The sequence below is a fragment of the Neovison vison genome, chromosome 7 (assembly GCF_020171115.1).
Source record: "Neovison vison isolate M4711 chromosome 7, ASM_NN_V1, whole genome shotgun sequence".
NCBI lineage: Eukaryota > Metazoa > Chordata > Mammalia > Carnivora > Mustelidae > Neogale > Neogale vison.
The window spans coordinates 49980131-50001747 of record NC_058097.1 but is presented as its reverse complement, the minus strand read 5'-3'; the positions used below and the strand labels follow the sequence as shown (position 1 = coordinate 50001747).

The 21617-nt window shown below is 50.8% G+C and overlaps 1 protein-coding gene across 1 annotated transcript; it reads left to right on the top strand.

Annotated features, from left to right (window-relative positions):
* Positions 1 to 12464: 12464 nt before the first annotated feature.
* Positions 12465 to 17154, top strand: LOC122913862 (kallikrein-1-like). The gene is made up of 5 exons (XM_044260501.1): positions 12465 to 12510; positions 13686 to 13842; positions 15353 to 15633; positions 15789 to 15925; positions 16951 to 17154. Exons 1-5 carry the CDS (start codon positions 12465 to 12467, stop codon positions 17104 to 17106), a joined length of 777 nt encoding a protein of 258 aa, XP_044116436.1. The 3' UTR covers positions 17107 to 17154.
* Positions 17155 to 21617: the final 4463 nt, after the last annotated feature.

Below are 21617 nucleotides of genomic sequence, written 5' to 3'. Positions count from 1 at the left end.
CTCTATCCCCCTCCTCCCTGGCCCTTCTGCAGCTCCTTCTTGCATCTCCAGGACAGTTTCTTTGTTCAGGTCCAACTTGAGGCTTCAGTAAAGGGCACATGGACCTACACAGGTACCCTTGAAATTCAAGTCCCTCAGGGCAGTGTATGTCTGCTTCCTGGGACCAGGGCATCCAGTGTCTTCCCTAGACCAGGGCAGACCTGTGTCTTATTGGCTATCTCCCAGTCCCCCCATCCCTAGCTCTTGTCTCAAAGATCTCACCCCAAAGATCCTCCAGCTTCTTCTGGGGCAGCTTGGATGCCAGAAGAAGGGGAGCAGGCACCTGAATACCTGAATTTGTAGGCTCTGGCCTCACCTAGAGTCTCTAGGGGGTAAGGTGGGGTGGAAGGTGGCTGAGAGTCAGGTTTACAGGTGGGGACACCTAGGTGGCTAGTGGGGTGGGGGACAAGGCCTAATGAGCATTTATTAGGTTGACGCTTTTGTCTGAGTCTATAAGGAAGAATTCCCTGCCAGGGACAGTTCCTAAAGGGAGAGGAGGCAGGAGGGCAAGAGCCCCAAATCAGAAGAAATCAATAGATAGGACCAGCAATCTGGAACCTGGAACCTGGAATTGGGGTCTGGAGTGTAGAAACTGTATTCTAGCGCCATGTTTCTTATGCCTGAGGTAGGGTTCTGAATCTCAGATTCTGGACCTGGATCTGGACCCCTCAATTCTGGGATTCTGAACCTTGGATCTCTGATTTTGAACAGTGGAGTTTGGATCTGGATCCCCACTTCCCGATTTTGGGTTTTGGATTCAGATCTCTGATTCTGGATCTGGGTGCCTTTGACTCCTAACTCTGGATCCTGGGCCTTGTATTGTGGATCTTGGGTTTTGCACGTTTTGTTGTGGGTCTCCAACTCTGGACTCTGAATTTGGTGGTCTAGAGTCAGGCATTTATGATCTGAAGTATAGAGTATGGATTTTGGAGTCTGTATTCTGGAGTTTGGGTCTGGAATCTGGATCCTACAGTCTGGTCTTTGAGCGATAGGTCTTAGTCTTGGATTCTAGATCCAGGGCCTTTGAATCTAGAATCCAGACTAGGAGTCTGGAATTTGGTGTTTAGCACCTAGGACTTGAGGTGTTAGGATCCCTCACATCTGCTGTGTGAAGCCTGGGGCATGAATGGTAGATTTTAAATTTTGAGTTTTAAGGCCTGGATTCTAGAGTCTGGATCTAAACCTTTAAGATTTCATGGATTAGTTTTGGAATGTAAAGTCTGGAGTTTCAAATCTACATTTTTCATTTAAAAGGCTGAACTGGGAGATATGGGCCTGAGTTCCACAAGTCAGAGATTCCTAGAATCTTCTCTGTAATATGAATTTTGACACTGGGAGACTGGAGTCTTTAATTTAGATCCTTTAATTTGGATCAAGAAATTCTGCATTTTGAAATCTGGATTCTGCTTTCTGGAGATCATTATTAAAATGACTCAAAGCTTTGGGAATTCCAAGTTGTCTTCCAATGTCTCAGGACCATAGGAGGGCCCTTAGCAATTTTCTAGAGTCTGTGCTGGCTTGTATAACTAATGAGAAGGCACGGAGAGCAGGAGGGTCTGACCTCAGATCACCCAGTGAAGGATGGGACCTACTACAAACATGGTCCCTCTTAGTGTCTGGAAAGCCATTACCTATATGGGAAGAGGCTGCATGAACAGGGCTGACTGTTTAGGGGATCAGTGGCCAATGCCTCTGGGTCCTTGGTCCTTGATTTCCCTACAGATAATATGTGAGAATGATGGCATCTAAGCCACCAGATGCCTTTGGGATATTCCTGAACCACTGACCCCCAGTTATTCCAGAATCTTAGGGTCTCAGTTATTCTAGAATGATTGATCCTCAAAATTTCTAGCCTACTACATCTCCAGATTCTAGAATCTTGTATCTAGAACTAAAGATACCTAGAATTCTAGGATCTCAAACACTTTAGAACCTGAGGTTAAAATAGTCTAGAACCACGAACCTCCACATATTCTAGAACCCTAGATCTTCAGATGTTCTGGAATCCCCCCAGACATTAGACATTATGGATTCCCAGTCGAGAAGCTATTCTAGAACTCCTTTGTCCCTTCATCTGGCAAAAAATTCGTGCTGACGATCTCTAGGACTCAGTGGGCTACAGCTTCAGTTAGGCAGTTCCTGTGTACCTTATCTCATTTATCCTCCTGACAGCCCTGTGGGGGTGGTTATCATGGCTTCCTTCTTAATGTGGAGAAAACTGAAGCTCAGAGAGGGGTGTCATAGGCAATGGTCATGCAGAGGATGAGAAGAATCCAGCATTCTGACTCTTCGAACACCTGGTTGGCCCATTGCCTCAATCCCAGGAGCCACCTACCTCTGTTGGATCTGGGTGGTGAAGAGGGGAATGAGGTGAACCCCTGGGGTAATCACCATGAGAACTTCCCTGGTGTCAGGCTAAGCACTTTCCATCATGATCGCATGTGCTCCTTTCACTCAGACAGGTGTTGTAAGCATCCCCATGACACAGATGGGGACACGGACAGATCTCAGACCTAGCTCAGCCCAGGCTCACAGGCTCATGGGGAGGGCGCCCCGCTCCGCCCTGACACAGTGACGTCAGCGCCCCTCCTCCCACCCACTTTGACCTAGACAGACCTGGGCTATCGATCCATGTCCTTCTGGGCCTCTTTCCAGTTGTCCTTCACCTCCACAGGAGGCCTGAGTCCTGCCGTCTGCCTTGCTCCTCCTCCTCCTCCTGAGAACACTCCCTGAAGCCTGAACCTCTCTTGTCTCAACTCATGTGGTTCAACCACCAACCACACAAGTCTCCTTCATCTGACCTCGAACTCCAGCCTCTGGCAGCCACCTGCTTCTGGGCATCCTCCCACCCCCAATGCCCTCAGGCCCTTCTCACTCACAGTGTCCTAACTCATTTCTCTCTTGCCAAACTCGTCTTCCCATGTTTTCCATCTCAGGGACAGCTCCACTGTTCACCCTGTCCTATGGCCTGTCCCGCAGGCACTGTCCCCACACCTTCCTTTTCCTTATCCCCTACAGCTCAATGGTCTCCAGCCCCATCCCTTCTCTCCATTCCCTTGGCCTGGCTGCAAGTCAGGCATCCTCCTCTACTCCTAGACCCTCACCTCCAGCCTCCCGTCCTCTATTTTGTCTCCTCCCACCCATTACCAGGTGATCTCAGAAGGTCTCTCTACACTCAGAGTTGACCTCTTTCCTCCCCTTCTCATAGCCCTTCAGTGGTGACTGCATCACCCCTGGACAAGGTACCTGCCTTCAGTGAGTCATTTGAGGCTGGGATCCCCTTGTCCGAACAAGTCTCATCTTGAACCCCCTTCCCCATGGAGACAATCATTGTGTCCCTCCTGCCCTGGAATGGGACTGGACTCCTGGTGCCTGAGGCTTCCCTTCACCCCTCCCCTCCACCTTCAATGTGGGACAGTGGAAGGTGGTGTTTCAGAGTACAGGCTCTGGAGTCAGAGAGCTCCACCTCACTGCTTGCTAGTTTGGGAGATTCTGGTGTGTCTTCCTTTCTCTGCTTCTGATTCTCATCTTTAGAATCAGATAATCAGAGGGTCTCCTTGTAGAGTTTCCCAAGGAGTGTCTAAGAGCCACTACATATAAGGAGCTAAGGGCACTGTTAATTTCACACACTAACAAACAGTGGGGAGGGGAAGGCCCCAGTTGTTCAAGGTCATCTAGGCTGCAGAAGGGAGGGGGCAAGAGAATGATCCAAGGGGTCCTTGGGTGCAAAGCATCACTTCTTTGGTTATCAGGGTCTCGTTGTGGGTTAGGAGTGGAAAAAGGGTGGGGATGGTCTCTGGTTGGATGAGGTAATATGCATGGAGCAGATGTGTAAATCATAACATTAGGTTCGCACTTAAAAGACCAGTTAACACAGGATGTGATTCAGATGTGAACTCTAGAGCCAGGGGCCTGGGTTGGCATCTTGCCTCCAGTCCATAATACTGTGCAACCTTGGGCAAGTCACTTGGCCTCCCTATGCCTCAGTTTCCGCATCTGTAAGGTGCAAATAATTGCTTCTGCCTTATAGGAATGTTTTGAGACAAGAGTGCCTGCTTGGCATTTAGGGCCATAAATGCTGCCATGCCTGGCTTTTAGGGCCTAGTAATCCCAGATGATGACTAGTCCTGTATATCCTGGGGAGAAGTGGTCGTATGGTCTGTCTTAGATGACACAGTCGCGCAGCGGCAGTTCCAGGACTTGAAGAATCCGAAATCTGACTGTCCACCTCTCAGATATGGCACCTTTCTCTGAAATTCCTTTATAGAGACTCCTGTTTTACACACGGGGACACTGAGTCCCAGGGGGTAAGAAACAGATGTTTGGGACCCCAGCGTGAGAGTGTTCTCTCCAGCAGGGAGAAGTACTCCGGTACGGACTAGGATTACTAGTTTATCTCTTGAGATTTTGTCTCAAGTTCTGTGCTGGGAGGAGCCGCGGGCGGGGCTGTGGGTGGGGGACCGAGACTGAAAACATGGCGTCTTTTCTTCTTGGCCTGGCAGGCTCTCGCCACTAGGTGGCGCCAAGTGCGCTTGTCCACGGAGGTTTGCTCCCGGGTCTGAGGCAGGAGGGTTTGGGGGAATAACGCAGAATTCGGGAACGCTGAAGGAGGTGGGTCTTGGCGGCGGCCGAGAGGCGTAGGTTGGAGACTCGTCCTGGAATTTGTTCTTAGCTGTTCTGCAGGAATTCCTGGGTCCATTCGGCGAACGGGCACAGGTTTGTGCAGGAATTAGGTTGGTGTGCGGGAGTTTTTCGCAGCCCTGTGCTCTCGTGGACACAAAGTCTGCAAGTATCCGTCCACCTCAGACCAGAGGGCTCCCGCCGCGCTTCCGGGACAGAGGGAAAGGGACCAAGATCCAAGTCACGCAGAACATCAAAACCGGTGGGGTGAGGAAAGAGAGGGTGACTCGGAGAAGAGGAGGAGAGAGACAGAGCAGGACAAAAGACAAAGGTGGTTGCAATAGAATTCTCCATGGACTCCCATGTTTCTGCGTGTTTTTGGAGTTTGGTCTACCAAGCCGTCTTGCAAGACGGTTATTCCGGTCCGAGCAGTTGGTTTACAATCCGGGACAATAGAGATCTCTCTCCAGAAAAAGTCCGTGTCTTATCCTAGCGCATAAAGACAACATCCTGCTCTCATAAAGATTTATTTGCTCTTTAGAAAATAAATATGCCTCCCACGAAGGGACATTTCCCAGCTCGCATACTATGTGGAAGAGGTACTGGAGTTACGGGGCTGGAGTGCATGTGTGTGTGCCTCCGGACTGCAAGGAATCTGAGAGGCAGGGCAAGACTGTGGCTCTAGGATGTTAAGAGCAGGTGAGTGGAACTCCAGTGTCCCATAGGGTTGAGAGAGCCCAGGTTGCTTACACTTTGCTCTTTTGTCTGCCCCACACTCAACCTGTGCATAGCCATCTGCCTACACAGTTGCACGTGGGTGTTCGTGGTGCGTACAGTTTGCATAAACGCAATGCTCAAGGGCAACTGTGGGCTGTTTCAGGCTTCATCTAGCAGTGCTGTGAGACACAAGGTCATCACCATGAGGTCATGTTGTTGAAACTAGCCCAACCGTTGTGACTCCTACCACTTGCACTGCCCAGAGTGCGGCCCACAACTGCCCCCTTGTGGCCAGAGCCTGCATGGCAACTGGCTGAGCCCTCGTGTCTGACAGGGAGCCCAAGACCACAGGGAGCCATGTTGGGAAGATGGATGATCAAGGCTGGACATCATCTCTCCAGGAATCATAGGCTCCAAGGCTGCATTGTGGAATGGCCATTGTCCAGAAATTGGTTTGGTTTGAAATGAGTGAGTTGGGGTTGTATGGGGACAGGGGGTCAGCATTCAGTTAGGTGTGTCAGGTGCTATTTTGGTTGGGCTTGTAGATGAGGGTCAGGATGGAGATTGGGTGCTGGACCCATAAGGTCTCTCCACAGGGTGACTCGGGGGACCCCGATCTGCATGTGAGTTTTCTGGCCCCTGAATGACTATATTCCTCTACTCCAGTTCTTATGATCTTAAAATGGGTTTGTGTCTGCCCATTAAAAAAAAAAAATCCAGTATAGTTAGCATGCTGTGTTATTTTAGTTTCAGTTTATACAATGGCCACTTATTTATTTTATTTTTGAAAGGAGGATATTTCATTACTTTTAAAAAGTAAACTCTATCCCCAACTTGGGGCTTGAACTCACTTACCCCATCTCCCTGAGATCAAGAGTTCAGTGCTCTACCAACTGTCCCAGCCATGTGCCCCTCAATGCCCCCAAGAGCTTATTTGTGCACTTAATAGGAAAGGAGGGGGATTTTCTATCAAGTTTTAAACACATACCTTAGGCTGACCCATCAAGAGTAGCTCTGATTTTTCCAAAGAGCCTTGGAAATCAAAATGGTGGAAGCCTAGTAAACCATTCTGTCTCTCCTTTGAGACCCCCAAAGATGAACCTTGAGATGCATGAATCTAGCTCCTGAGAACTACATAGTCCATTGCACAAAGTACTGGATTTTGCATGAGGATACTCTTGACTTGGGTTGTCAAATGAACCAGGATCCCTAGGCTATCAAGTGCTTTGCTACTTTTCCATTCTGGTTCTGAGACCACTGCTAGGAGAAACCCAAGTCCCTTTGGTACCTGAGACCATGATTTCCATGTCCTTCAGACAGAAAGGGCCACCTCTCACCCCCTCCCAGGATGACTATCACTCACCTCTCTCCTCCTGACTACATTCCCACCATGACCACAGCATTGTTCCTGAACCTCCCACTCCCTCTTAGAATGCCAACAGCTCATGGGAGATCACTCCTAGCATTGACCCTCACCCTTTCAGTCACCTTGTGATAGGGAGATATCCAATTCTCTCAACTCTTAGCCCAGCTGAAAGCCTCCAGCCACAGTTCTGGGAACCCCCATTCTCAAACACCCTAAATCCATCCAAGATGCTTTTCTCAGCCCACCAGAACTAACACCTAAATCAGTGATGTTTTACAACCTCAAAAGCTCACCACAGGCCTCAAAAGTTTTTCCAGCATGGAACTCACTAAAGCTTTCCTCTCTCAGCCTCTGCCCCTCTGGGACCCTTATGTGGAGTTTCTGGAAACTCTTTTTTTTTTTTTTTAAAGATTTTATTTATTTATTTGACAGAGAGAGATTACAAGTAGGCAGAGAGGCAGGCAGAGAGAGAGAGAGGAGGAAGCAGGCTCCCTGCTGAGCAGAGAGCAGGACCCTGAGATCATGACCTGAGCCGAAGGCAGCGGCTTAACCCACTGAGCCACCCAGGTGCCCCCCTCTGGAAACTCTTAATATCCCAGACCACACACCATTTCCCCCCACCCCCTGCCATGTGATTCCTCAAATCACCAGACCCCCACACCACATGCTACTCCAAATGTTGGCCTCTGTCTCCTGCTTGATTCTTGTAGTTGGCTCTCTATACACTCACTATAGTCTCCCCACCCAGGCCCTGCCACCAACCCACAACCCCAGGGATGGCTCCAGAATTTCAGAACCTTCCCACCCTTCCCACTCCCCTTGTCTCTCTATCCGGACCCTGAGCAGTGTTCCTGTCGCCATGTCCCTCCACCTCCACAGCACAGTTCCAACTCAGCCCAAGCCCTCTAAGCCCCGCTGCTTATGTGTACTCTCTCTCTAAGAAAAAAAATTTTTTAAAGTGGAGAGTTGATATATCCCTGAGATAAGATGTATTTCTGGTGTATGGTGTAGTTCTGGCTTTAGGAACTGCAAGCAAACTGCTTCTGGTGGTCTTCACCATTCTATGTCTGCCCGGAAAGAACCATTTATTTTTTTATTGCTGCAGAGCTGAGGTTTCTGAAATCCAAACCTGGAGTCTTACCCTCTGAGTGGCTGAATTACAATGTAAAATGAGTTGCCAGCCATCCCAGTATCTTCTGTTCAAATGAAGGCATGACTGGGAAAGAAGAGCGTTCAGAAGTTCAAAAGGAGATATATGGGAAGATCCTGATGAAAGGGAGGACACTGTGGGTAGGGTCCAAATAGAGATGTGTCTGAGCTAGGGTGTAGGGGATAGAGAAGATCCAGGGAGCAAGTGTTCGTGTCTGAAGGTCTGTGAGGCACCTGGGGTCTGTCCTGGTGCCTGAGGGAACAGTATACTTTCCCGAGAGGGAGACAAGAGGAAGAGCGTGTTGGGCAGGGGGAGGGACGTGAGTGATGAAAGGAAGTTTCTGAAAAAGCTGGTGAGATAACTTTGTGTTTGGATGCATCCTTGGGGCAGGCGAGTCCAGCATCTCCACTGCTTACACCTCTCCCCCAAAGTTCAGCTCAGTCCTGGTCTGTCCTCCACCATGTGGCTGCCCAGCAGGTCCCCTGTCTACCTCCACCTCCATCTGGCCAGTTGCTGCCTCAGTGCCTAGCTGTTTGTCACGAATTCTGAAAAGTCCAAGATTTTACTGCCTTGCAAGCAAATGTTAGCTGGCCAGTTTGTGAGTACTGGCAGAACACAGCAGATCCTGGGTCAGAGGCAGGATTTTACGACTCATGGCCCAGGAGGCAGCATGGGCTTTATATTTACACCCATTCACCTGGCTCCCCAACGCCCATGGGGGTGATCAAGGAACATAGGTAGATTCTGTGCATACAGTGATTTGTGTCATAGCTGAGGATTTGAGTTTGGGAATCCTTAATCTTATAAGGGGGCTGCTGGCAAACTTTCCAAAGTCAGAATGTGGTTGAGATATTATCTTTATAATTCTGGATTGCAAATAAAATTTCTCTGGAGGGACATATAATTTTTGTTGTCCTTGGCCATAAACAGACATTATCTTTTATTAAATCGTGGACAGTAAACAAACCTTCTCTAAGGGAGATACCATCTTGAAAGGCTGCATGATAGACAAACAATCTTGGAAGACAGTCCAAAGTAAAATACATATTGATTCCTTTGTTATGAAGATGTGACATGCCCATGGAGAATTTCTGAGAACATGAGTCCAGTCTCACCCCTTCCCTTTCCTCCAAGGAAGGGGAAGGTAGTATCACTCTGCTTTCCTCATGCTCTTTCTCCACCACATCTACATGGCCTCTGCTCACCAGAGTTCAGCTCTAGTTTCCAACAGCAGGGGGAAGAGTGTGGTCATTTGATCTGTGGGATTGATGTCCAGTCCTGCCCTAGTGTTGGCTTCTATTTCTGTGTGTGTGTGTGTGTGTGTGTGTGTGGCTTTGACCTTGAGGGGATGTCTCTATGTTTCCCATAGATAGAGAGTTCTATCGTAGACAAGGAGTTCATAGAAGTTCATAGTCCTTCGAGCTCGTAAACTGCCTGTCTGGTACTTGTGCACAGTGCAGCTGTGAGTGTGTGGGGGGATGAGTGTGCAAGGCCTTACCTGTCTCCTACTTGCTTCCTCTTGTGAACTTTGTCATCATACGTGAAACACAGTGAGAGATCTTGAACATCAAGCATCTGACTTGGGGGCTGGTGTAGCGATGGATAGTAGTGTCCTGTCCTGAAGCCTGTATCTCCAGCTGTCTCTGTCATCTTCAATGTCCAGCCTGTGTCCAGGTGTTGCACTGGGGTCGGATCCACTGGGTCCACAACTGAATGCTCGGCCTCTGGGTTTGTGCCTGCCACTTTGAATCACCACCACTAAGTGGCTTGTGGAATAATCCAGTTTTGACCTTGACTATCTTACCTGGGTCTGCATCTATGTCTGAGCATGACCATATCTGTGTCCACAACATTTAATACCCACATTTAGCCCTTGACGAAAATAACTGCTATTAAGCAGCAACTTGTCCTAGGCATTCTCTCACACACAGACCCCTCTTTAACCTTAAAACAACCTCCATTTAACAGATGAGGAAATGGAAACACATAGAGGTCAAATGCTGGCTATAATACCATTTTATAGAGCTATGTTTCTGAACATATCTTCAGGGTCCTGAGTCCATACTGACATGTCTCCCCTGTGTATCCTTATTCAGGACCCGGCTTCTATGTCTAGACCCCATGTACAAGTGTGTGCATCTCTGATATTGGATGTGGTCAGACCTCCATTGGACACTGTGAATTTAGGTCTGAGTTGGTACATCCAAAGCTTGGTGTCAGTGTGTGTGTGTGTGTGTGTGTGTGTGCGCGCGCGCACAGGCACTCATGACTTATCTGCCTACATCCATATGCACATACGAACATCTACTGTGGTTCTTGAATAACGTGCATATGTCAAGTGAGTTTCAGCATGAGGTGCTGTCCACTCAGTGCCCAAGTTTGAAAGTGTGATTTGCATGTGTGTACATCCATGAAATAGGATGACCACATTCATAACCTTGTGTGACACTGAGTTTGGCTGAGATGTTGGAGTCATCTGTGACACAGAGACATCTCTTTGTCATCCATTCTCAGTGGCTACATCCACTTAAGAGGTATGGTACATGGGTGACATTGAGTGACTCAGTCCAAGTGACCACATGTCTGAATCTGTGTCCACTGGCTTTGCCTCCATCCTAAACCATGGAAACCCCTGCCCTCCTGTCCTTTTCCTCTCCTCCCTCCTTCAGGTACTAGCAAATGAGATGGTGGGAGGGACAAAAGGAATGGAGTTCCAGAGGAAAGAGACCATAGTTTGAAAAGCTAGAAGGGGGACAATGTTGAAAAAACACATCAGGAACACCTGGAGAAATTGAAAGGAAGGCATGGGTAAAGTTGGGATTTGGAATGGTTTTGGTTTGATTTGGATGGGAATGATGTGGGGGCTAAAGGGGGATGGTGGGCAATATATTTGGGGATGTAGAAGACCTGGGGGTTAAGATTGGGTTGTGTTGGATGGAAGGATGATAGTATGGGTTTGGTTTGATTTTGAATGTGGAGAAGGTGGTGGCTGTATTCTGTTGGGTTAAGTTGGGTGGGTTCATTTGCCTTGGATTGGACACATGTGGGATTGGGGTTGGTTGCGGTTGGGTTGTACTGGGTTTTGGTTGAGGTCATGTATGGGGATTAGGATGGGGATTGGGCACTGTCTCCAGGGATTCCTCACTAATGCAGCCACATTTCTCCCACAGGGTGACACTGATCTGTGTGTGGGGGAGGTCAGATCATGGACTGAATGTGTTCCTGTACCCCAGTCTTTATGGTCTTTACTTGTGACTGTCGGTGACCACTTCTCTCACTTCCTGTCTTGGGAGCTTCTCATGCGGCTCAGCACAGAGAGGGAAAGATTGGATCAAGTGCTTGATATGGGAGGGGCTGGATCCACCTGTCTTCCGTAGGTGAGAGCCCCCTTCCTGGCTCACAGATGACTTTCTTCTCTCTGTGTCTTGGCATGGCAGAAGGGGCAAGGAATCCCTTTTAAGTGCATTCATTCCATTCATGAGGACTTCACCTTTGTGACATAATCACTTCCCAAAGGCCCCATCTCCTCAAACCATCACACTGGAGAGTAGCAGTTCAATGTAAGAATTTGGGAGGAATGCAGACATTCTGTCCATAGCACATAAGATAACACTGGAGACCCAAAAGGCTCTAGTTCTTGAGTCTCTTCTGAGACTCCAAAATGCGATGTTCAATGCCACTTCATCCTGAGGTGCATTAACGAGGCCCCTCTAATCTAAATGTTCACTGGAGCAGGGCCACTGGATTCTTCGAGGGTTCTCTTGATGTGAATATGCAGCTCCTCCAGGTGTCCTGGGTCATCAGATGTCCAGGTTAAGGAATGAGGAGTTGGGAGGGGGTCTATGTTGGTACCTTTGAATTGTTCTGGGGAACGTTGGATTTTGGGATGCTAGGAGATTCGCTTCAGGATACCTTTGGAATTTCGTATCTCTGGGTCCAGTAGTGTTGGGATTGTGGATCTCTGGCATTCCAAGAATTGATTTTGAGGGGAACATTTTAGTCGGGCAACTCATTCCTGCATCTGGAAGCACAGGGGTTCTGAAAGCCAAGCTCGTATTTCAGGGATGTGGGAAGTTGGGGGACAGGCATCTTGGCTCAGGGGGATATCAGAGAGCTTCAGGGACATAGTGCATGTATTTGAGGGTCCAATGGGCTTTGGGTTGTGAAATCTCTCTTGGAGTGTAGCCATTGGAGGCTTTGTAATAGGAATCCTGATTCTCCAGTGCTGCTGATTCTGTTTTCTCGGGCTTCCTCTCACTGCCTGTGTCGAAAAGAGCAAGGCAACAGGGCTGTAGGCCCTGGCCCATTTGGACTCAGAGCCCAGCATATATCCAGCGTGATTAAGGACCTAAGAACAACAGGTGCTTGCTCTTTCATCCCTCCCATAGCCCTGGGGGTGGGGGCTGTCCACACCCAGAAGCAGGGCCAGGCTTTGGTCAGCTTCTTGGTAGCAGCAGATCAGGGGTGTGGCCATGGGGTTGTAGACTTTTTTTTTTTTGGGGGGGGTTGTAGACTTTAAAGGCTCCCCAGCTCCTAGCTCACCGTCTGCCAGCTCCTGGACACTCTGTCACCATGTGGCTCCTGGTCCTGTGCTTGGCAATGTCCCTGGGGTGGACTGGTGAGTAGAATGGATCTGAAAGAGGGAGAGGGGCCCTGACTCTCATGGTGCTCTCACCCTGCCACCCCCACAAGGCCAGCGCTCTCCCCATCTGTGCAGCCTGTTTCTCCCACCCACAGTCCAGCCCAGGCTGGGTACCAGTCTCTTCCTGCCTCTCCCACCCCCACCCCAGAACCTTCCTTAGCTCTCCACCCTGCCATCTTCTTTACAGTCCTCACTGCCACACTGGGTGCCTGCTTCCTCCCAGTGACCCCCAGACAGCTTCCGGACACGCGCAGTCTGGAGCCATCTCTGTCTCTTCTCTTCAGTGCTTCCCAATTCTTCCAAGCAGCACCTCCTCCTCATTGGACCCAGGGACCCTGATCCTCCTGTCCTACCTCCTAGTTCTCCAAGGTCCAGTGCTCTGGCTCCTGAGCCCCCAGGTGACCTTTCCTTTTCAGCTGTCATCTCTCAGTCCTCATCCCCTAAATATTGAAACCTTCTCAGAACCAAAAATTCCCACCACAGGCATAGAAGATATTTAAGACTGAGACCCCTTAGCACCACTCAAATTCTTCTCTCCCAGTCCATGATCCATGACCCTCTCCTGTGGAGTCCTTAACACTGATTTTCTTTTTCTTTCTTTATAAAGATTTTATTTATTTATTTGACAGACAGAGATCACAAGAAGGCAGAGAGGCAGGCAGAGAGAGAGGAAGGGTAGCAGGCTCCCTGCTGAGCAGAGAGCCCACACAGGCCTCCATCCCAGGACCCTGGGATCATGACCTGAGCCAAAGGCAGAGGCTTTAACCCACTGAGCCACCCAGGCGCCCGCTTAACACTGGCTTCTAAATCCCCTTCCTCTTCTCTGAGCCAACACCTCCCCCAAAACCAGCTGTCCCCCAGTCCAGGAACTCCAGATCACTGCAAAACAGCTGGCCTGCACACCACAAGTTGCTCCAGATGCTTCCTGTTTTCTTCTGATTCCTGGGGTGCAGTCTGTCTCAGCAGAATGTCTTCTCAGGCAGGACCTGTCACCCACCCAATTTAGGGACTGCAGGAAAATCACAGACCCTTACCGCACCACTTATCAGAACCTCAGCTCTGCTCTTCTGCGGCTGTGTCCCTCTCCTAACCTAGACCCTCCCAGCCCCATCATCTCCTCCCACCTGCCCTGACCCAGCATCCCTCTGCAGGTGCTGTGGCTCCTATCCAGTCCCAGATGATCGGAGGCTCGGAGTGTAATAATTTCCAACCCTGGCTGTCGCTTGTGTACAATTTCAGCAGTGTCAGGTGCGGGGGTGTCCTGGTGCACCCACAGTGGGTGCTCACAGCTGCCCAGTGCATGTACAAGTGAGTCTGAGCATGGGGTCTGGGAGGGTGTGTCTGGGCTCCCACAGGAATAAGCAATGGGGCACAGACCTTGGGTTCACCCCACAGGGATGTGGGAAGTTGGGGGACAGGCATCTTGGTTCAGGGGGGTATCAGAGAGCTTCAGGGACATAGTGCATGTATTTGAGGGTCCAATGGGCTTTGGGTTGTGAAATCTCTCTTGGGGAGGGGGAAGGCTGGGGGGCTGAGGGAAACAAAGATGGTGCTGGTCTGGGGCCCATGGAGAGTGGCAGGGATCACCCCAGGGAAGCCCTCCCATGGCAGCCCGTGTCTCTGTGTCTCTCCCTGTAACCATCTTCCTGTCTCCCTGCCCTGTGTCTCTGTCTCTCAGTCACTTGCTCTGTCGTGTGTCTGTCTGTCTATGATTTATCTGTCTCCCTTTTTCTCCTGTCTCAGGGTCTCTGTGTGTCCCCCTGTGTCTGTCCACCTCTGGGTCCCTCCCTACATCCTACATCCCTGTCACTGTAGGTCTCACCCTCCATGCCTCTGCCCCATCTGTCTCTCTGGGTCTCTGCCTCACTCGCTTCCCCCGATTGCTGATGAGCACCCCCAGGATGGGACTGAGGGAGACCCCCAGAGAAAAGGAAGGGATTCTCCTGATGTGTGTGTGTGTGTGTGGGGCTTCTCATGTGCCCAGCCCCTCCCTCCAGGACAGTGATGGCCTCCAGGGGACACAGGGAAGGGCTGGTTTCAGCTGGAGTCTGGTGGGGGCCCTGGAGGAAGGAGAAGGAGGAGAAAGAGGAGGCCAAAGAGGGGGAGAAGGGGGTGGAGAAGAAGAGGGGGAGGAAGGTTAGTAAGGGGAGCTGGTTGGGGGGGAGGAGAAGCGGAGATAGTCCTGGGTGGGAGGGGGTGGTGGAGGGATGTAGAGGTAGGAGATGGAGGAGGTCCTGGGAGGAAGGGGGCTGCCGACCTTGGGCTGGGGGCCAGGCCACCCGCTGCTGGGGAGCCAGCCCTGCAGCCCCTGCTGCAGCTGAGCCAGTCCCAGGTCCCCTTCCAGCCCCTCCTGTCCTCCCTCCCTGCTCTCTCTCAGGCTGCACCCACCACCTGCCTGCATTCCTCCCTCTCTCCTCTTGCTCCTGTCCCTGTCGCACTGGACCTGCTGCTCCTTCCTGTCTGTTCTTTCACTCTTGCTTCTTTCCAGGGACCCTTCCTCAGGGTCGCTACCTTTTCGCTTCCTCTCCCGTTGCCTTTGTGCTCCTTCGGGCTCCCTGTTCTACCCTCTGCCTCGTTCCTTCTCCTGTTTCAAGCTCTCTCTTTCACTGCTTCTCTTTATCTCTGGATCTGCCTTTCATGCTGTCACCCTCTTTTGTTTTCCCCAGGTCTCTATTTTTCCGTGACTAATTCTTTACCGCAGGCTCTCTCTCTTTCTGCATGGTTGCCTCTTGTTTCACTCTGTCTTCAGGACCCTCCCTGGCCCCACCTCCCTTCCCCCTTCTCTCTTCTCATTCCCTGGGGCTCCCTTTCTCCCCAGAAATTACCAGCTCTGGCTGGGTCGCCGCAGCCTGTTCCAGCATGAAGACACAGCCCAATTATTTGAGGATATTAGAAACTTCCCACACCCTAAATTCAACCTGAGTCTCTTGGAGAAACACACCTGCCTCCCTGGAGAGGACTACAGCCACGACCTCATGCTGCTCCGCCTGGCAGAGCCCGCCCAGATTACAGATGCCATGAGGGTCCTGGACCTGCCCACCCAGGAACCCAAACCGGGGAGCACCTGCTACACCTCTGGTTGGGGCAGCATTGAACCAGGTAAGTGTACGCCAGAGCTGGACCATGCAGCCTGGAGCCCAGACACCTGGGTGTAGGGAGGAGGGGGCTGGGGACTGGACTCAGGATCTGAGGGAGGAGGAGGACTGAGGAGCCACTTGGGGTCTGGCCACAGCTCTTTTTTCTCTTGGTCCTAGTCTCAGACACTGGCGATCTCCAGTGTATGGACCTCAAACTCCTGCCCAATGATGTGTGTGCCAAGGCCCACATCCAGAAGGTGACAGATCACATGTTGTGTGCTGGCCCTTTGGAGGGCAACAGTGACACCTGCCCGGTGAGCCAGCCTCTTCCCCCTCGACCACCTAGGCTCGGACACGAGGCCCAGATACAGGACCGGGGTGCAAGGGTTAACCAGGCATCGGTCCCACTCCTGTCCAGCTGTGTGCCCCCTGCCCTATCCCACACCCTTTCCAGGCACCACCCGCACCTCAGTCTTCTACATCACAGTCCATCCCTTCCTCCAGGCAGCACATACTTACTGAGCATCTACTGCGTGCCCGACACCAACCTAGCCCATGGGAAGACAGCAGTCACTGCTGTCTATGTCACGTTCACTGTTTCTGTCTGTGTCCCTCACGTGGTGGGGGGGGGCTTCATGAGGGGCACTGCTTTCATGTCAGGAGATGCTGGTGCCGTGGGGCAGAAGGAGAAATCATGGAGCCGGGGGAGATGGCCAGTGAGCTGAGGGGAAGGCAAGGAGGTGGTGGGATTGAGTGGACACCTGCAGCAGGTGAGGGTGAGCCCCGTGGAATGGGGGCTAGAGCAGGTGCAGAGGTCCTGGGGCAAGTGGGCCTGGTGTATGTGAGGGTGTCAGTGAGGCCAGTGCGGATGGAGCCCAGTGAGCAAGGGGAGAGGGTGGGAGGTGACACCAGAGGGAAGGGGTCCCTCCTGTGGGACCCCACATGGGGCCTCAGGGAGGTGACTGCCACTCCTCGGAGGGACCCGGGGAAGCTATAGGGGAGAGGTGATATCAGAGATGGGCCCTCAAGGTTGGAGGGCCCAGTAGATGGACCCCACTTCTTTTTGCCGTTGATCTGTCTGCTGGGACTATTCTCCTGGACCCTCCCCACTGTTCAGAAACTAGACCCTTAAGTCTTCTCCCCATTGGCCAGGACTCAAGCTATTGTCCTCTCTGTTGGAATCCCACCAGCCCTCTGGCAGTGGACTCTGGAGACAACTCTGATTTCCCCCGGAGCTGGGGTGTCACTGTCTCTGCTCTGTGGGCCCAGGAGCTGGTACTCTGCATGCAGAACCGAAGGCCTTGCTAATGTTCCTTTTCCTCTCCCCTTTGTGCTGCAGGGTGACTTGGAGGGCCCCCTGATCTGCGATGGTATGCTTCAGGGAATCCCAGCCGGGGGCCATGTTCCATGTGACAGCCCCAGTATGCCCTCCGTCTATATCAAAGTGATGCCCTATCTGCAATGGATCAAAGAGACCATGTTGGACAACAGCTGAATGCCTCTGACCTTCCCCTCCCCTTAGTCAAATAGAATACGCAGCAAATTCTGGCCTCGTTTGTCCTTTCTAGATGTGGAAGTCAGGGACCCACCTGGCCTGTGTCTTAAAGTGTGGAGCCAGGGGTACAGATGGGGAAGACCAGTGGCTTTCAAATGGGGGCAACCCCCCAACCTCCAGGAGACATTAGGCAGTGTCTGGAAACACCTTCTCACCCAGGTTGTACAGACACACTGAAGGCGGGGGTGGCCAGGCTCTTGTGGAAAGGGTGGGTGTCCGCCCTGGGCAGGTGGACAGTGACATGTGGTAGGTGCTCGCCACATGGCACTGAGCAGAGTCCGAAGTACAAAGCCGATGCGTGCATGTCAGGGATGAAAGCACAACCATGAGTGAAAACGTGTGAACACACAATAAGTCACGGAGCCTAACAGCCTTATGTAAATTACACTATGCGCCCACAGTACTCATTCTGTAGAGCACAGTCAAGTCATGACGCCCAGTGAAGACACCGGAAGGGGTGCCTGTGGGAAGGGGAGTGGGTTATGGGGATGAGAGGGAATCATTAGTTATTAGTTGAGAGTCTGAGTCAATGAGTTGAATATAAACACAGTGGGAGGATGGGTCATGGATGCTGGATCAACGGTACATGAGCCAAGGAATACAGTTACCTCTGCCCCCTGCCCATGAGGCCCTCAAAAGAGAGTGAATCAAGAGGGAACTCCATGACCATCCTTCTCAGACACCACTGCAGGCAGCTTGGGCCGTCGCCTACGGACAGGATCCACACTCGGAGATGTGGACTAGGGACAGAGCTGTTAGGGACAGACCCCCACCCCCACCCCCACGGGCTCAAGGGCAGCAACAATGACTGAAGAGCTCACTGTGGGATGTAAGTGCCAGCCGGACACAAGTGGTGATGCTGCTGGTGCCGACCCAGTCCGGCTCCGTGGTTGCTGAGTTCGGTTTGGTGAGCGTGAGGTCCTGGCTATGAGAATCTCGGTCCCCACAAGGTTGTGCGGACCCAGCTGGATGTTGGAGTTGCCGCAGATGAACACATCTCTCCCTGCCTCAGCACGCCCGTGCGGCGGCAGCCTCCCCTCATCTGAGCTCCCACCCGAAAGTCAGCCGCATCTCATTTCCACCGCAAACCCATCCGGTCTCAACCCCTCTTCAATTCCGCTGGAAACCTTTTCGGAGAAAGGCACTCCTCTTCTACTCAGGCCCCACCCCATAGATGAAGCCCCGCCCCCAACTCAGGTCCCGCCCCCAAAGTCTACGTTCCGCTTCAAGAGCGCGCACCGGGCAGGCAGTGGAGTCCCTCTCCTTGCAACACGGCCATGTTTGGGTGTGGTCTGCACCCCGTGCCGTTAGTGATGGGGCTTTGGCCGGGCCCTGGCCTGGACGCCTAGAGGCTGGGTCAGAGCACAAAGTGTGGGAGCCAGGGTTCAGGGCGGGGCCAGAGCTCAGCGGGCGGGTTAAGGACCAAGGAAGGTTCAGGAAGGTGAGGCCTGGACACAGTCTCCAGTCAAGAAAGCCGTGCGTTAGGACACCTCTTCTGCATCTCTCTCCCCCAACTCCTCCCCTATCCCCACCCTCAGACACAACAGTTGCAAAACCTGCCTGGGTGCACACGGCATCTCACATTCACTCCCTTTCCCTCGGCAAGACGGGTCCTCTCGGTCCATACAAGAGTCACGGGGGAGTCTCAGGCTCCACCGAGTCTTCAGGTGAGTACGGGGCCTTTAGCTCAGGCCTGTCCACCCCGCCTCCCTCCATTCTTTCACTGTTTCCCAGGAGATCTCTGGGCTGGGAAAGGGTGCAGGAAGGACACCTCATCCTCAGCCCTGAGACTTCAGCCCTGTGACGACAGGGACGCGAGACACCTGGGAGGAAAAGAGAGAAAGTGTCAGCAACAGTTAGAACGGCGGCAGCAGAGGGAAGATAGCGTGACAGTAATAAAGAAAACAACAACAACAACAACAACAAAAAACAAAGAGAAACACGAGATTCAGAGAGGAAGAGAGAGAGAGAAGGCGGTCGGTCTGGGTAGCTGAATGGGTTAAGCATCTGCCTTGGGCTCAGGTTGTCAGGATCCCAGGGTCCTGGGATGGAGTCCCACATCAGCCTTCTTGCAGGGCAAGGAGCCTGCTTCTCTGAGAACTCTGCTTGCCGCTCCCCCTGCTTGTGCGCTCTCCCTCTCTCTCTCTCTGACAAATAATCAAATAAAATCTTAAGAAATAAAGGAAGGAAGGAAGGGCAAGCAGGTCCGATCTGGGACGAATTAGGTGATGGAGACGCAGAGCAGGATAGGAGAGCGGATGGGTTCTGCATCTGGGGGATACAGAGACAGAACAGAGACAGAGGGAGAGAGAAATTACTGAGCCAGAGATACAGACTTAGACTTACAGATGGAGAGACAGAGCCGTCAGAGACCCAGAAGGTGATGTGGGGGCCAGAGAGGCAGGACACAGACTAGCCCACCCCTCACTCACCTAGCTGATCTGGGCTTGGCTGGGCTCCAATCTGCCACTGCTTCGTGGAGCCACAGGGGGGCTTACAAGCTCTCCCACCCCTGTGACAGGTGGACACATGGGGGTCAGATGCTGCTCTCTTCCAGTCCACAACCCCTCAGCTCACCCACCTCTCAGACCCACATGAGGGTGTTTAGAGCATGGGTTGGAGACAGGCACTTTGAAATTGAGCTCTGACCCAGAGCCCCAGTGTCGGGGACCGCCTCCGGCCGGGGAAGTCCCCACCATTACACGATGGTGCTTGGCTCACTGCCAGCAAAATAGGCTGCAAGTGAACACCGAACTTTCTGGTGAAGCCCACCTAAAGGAGGACATAGTCATTGGCTGTTTCAAATTTAATCAGCATAGTAACAGGACTCTCATTGGCTCTCCCCATTGTTTGGCCCCTTATTGGTCACCCTGACACATATAAGCTAAGAAAGTTGTCGAAATAAAGAGAAGAAGCATTAACACCATGCCAGGCTGGTTGTCGTTCTTGCGGGCCGAGGGCGACACCCCAGGTTGCTCTCACCTCCAGCTAGCACCCGATTTCATTTCTGGAGGTCTCCCCACCTCAGTCTCCTTTGCGTTAGGTTAATTGGCTATTTTTTTGTCTAACACTTGGCTCCTTTATATTCACTCATTCTTCTTTGTAATCTAATTATTCAAACTATAAATCTGCTGCTCCCCACAAGTCTTCATATGTCACATTTTTATCATTCTAAGTTTTTAAAAATTTGCTTTATGATGATTTTTTCATCCATTTTTGTCCATTATGATTTAATTTTTCTCATGAATTATGCAGATGAGTGGTTGCATTTTAACTTCTGTGCGTATGGGTATTGTGTTGATGTGCATATTGAATTTTAATTTTAATTTTAATTTTCTTGCATCATGGCTGGAGAGTGTGATCTGTGTGATACCAAATCCTTGGTGTGATAGTGGCATTGAAATCTCACACTTCCATGGGATGAATTGCTCCAGTTCTCCCTATACTCCTACTAATTTTTATATTAAGTATTATGAAGCTATTTTATTACAAATATTCAAATTTGGAATTGTATCCATTATAAATTTTTTATGAATTATTACTTTGTAGTGACTCACCCTGCCTAGTAATGGTTTTAGTATTAATGTCTAATTTGATCGATACCAGTAAAGCTACCCACTCTTAGTGGTAATATTTCTTGGTAAATCTTTTTTTGCTTTCAACTTTTCCATGAGCTTTTGGTGTGTCTCTAATAAACAGCATAGAACAGACTTTTACATTCTTTTTTTTTTTAAGATTTTATTTTATTTATTTGAGAGAGAGAGACAGTGAGAGAGAGCATGAGCGAGGAGAAGGTCAGAGGGAGAAGCAGACTCCCCATGGAGCTGGGAGCCTGATGTGGGACTCGATCCAGGGACTCCAGGATCACGCCCTGAGCCGGAGGCAGTCGTTTAACCAACTGCGCCACCCAGGCGTCCCAGACTTTTACATTCTAATCTGAGTTTAACCAATTGCATTTATTGTGGATTGTTGACGTACTGGGCACTATTAATATTTTCTTACTTTAAATTTACTATTTGTCTTGCTTTTTCCATGTTTCCTAAGTTTTTGGGGATCATATAATTTTGTGGGATTTTTCCCCCTTGTTTTTTCCTTTCTGTTTGTTTGGACTTAATATACCCTATTTCTACTCTTTAGTGATTATATTTTATATTTTATTACATTGTATTTTCCTTGTCATGCAACTAAAAATATTTTCTGATTTCCCCTATGGTTTCTTCTTTGAGCTGTGGGTTACTTAGAAGTATATTTCAAAAATCAAAACGTGAGGAGGGCATATGGGTGGCTCAGAGGGTAAGCGTCTGCATTTGGCTCAGGTCATGATCCTGGGGTCCTGGGATGGAGAGTCCTGCAAGGGGCTCCCTACTCAGCAGGGAGTCTGCTTCTCCTCTGCCCCTCCCCCCTGCTTCTGATCTCTCTCAAATAAATAAAAATCTTCTAAAAAAAGCCCT

Coding starts and splice junctions, on each gene's coding strand:
- LOC122913862 (XM_044260501.1), top strand. CDS start 12,465: ATGTGGCTCCTGGTCCTGTGCTTGGCAATGTCCCTGGGGTGGACTG. Junction 12,511..13,685: donor AATGTCCCTGGGGTGGACTG/GTGAGTAGAATG, acceptor ATCCCTCTGCAG/GTGCTGTGGCTCCTATCCAG. Junction 13,843..15,352: donor GCTGCCCAGTGCATGTACAA/GTGAGTCTGAGC, acceptor CTTTCTCCCCAG/AAATTACCAGCTCTGGCTGG.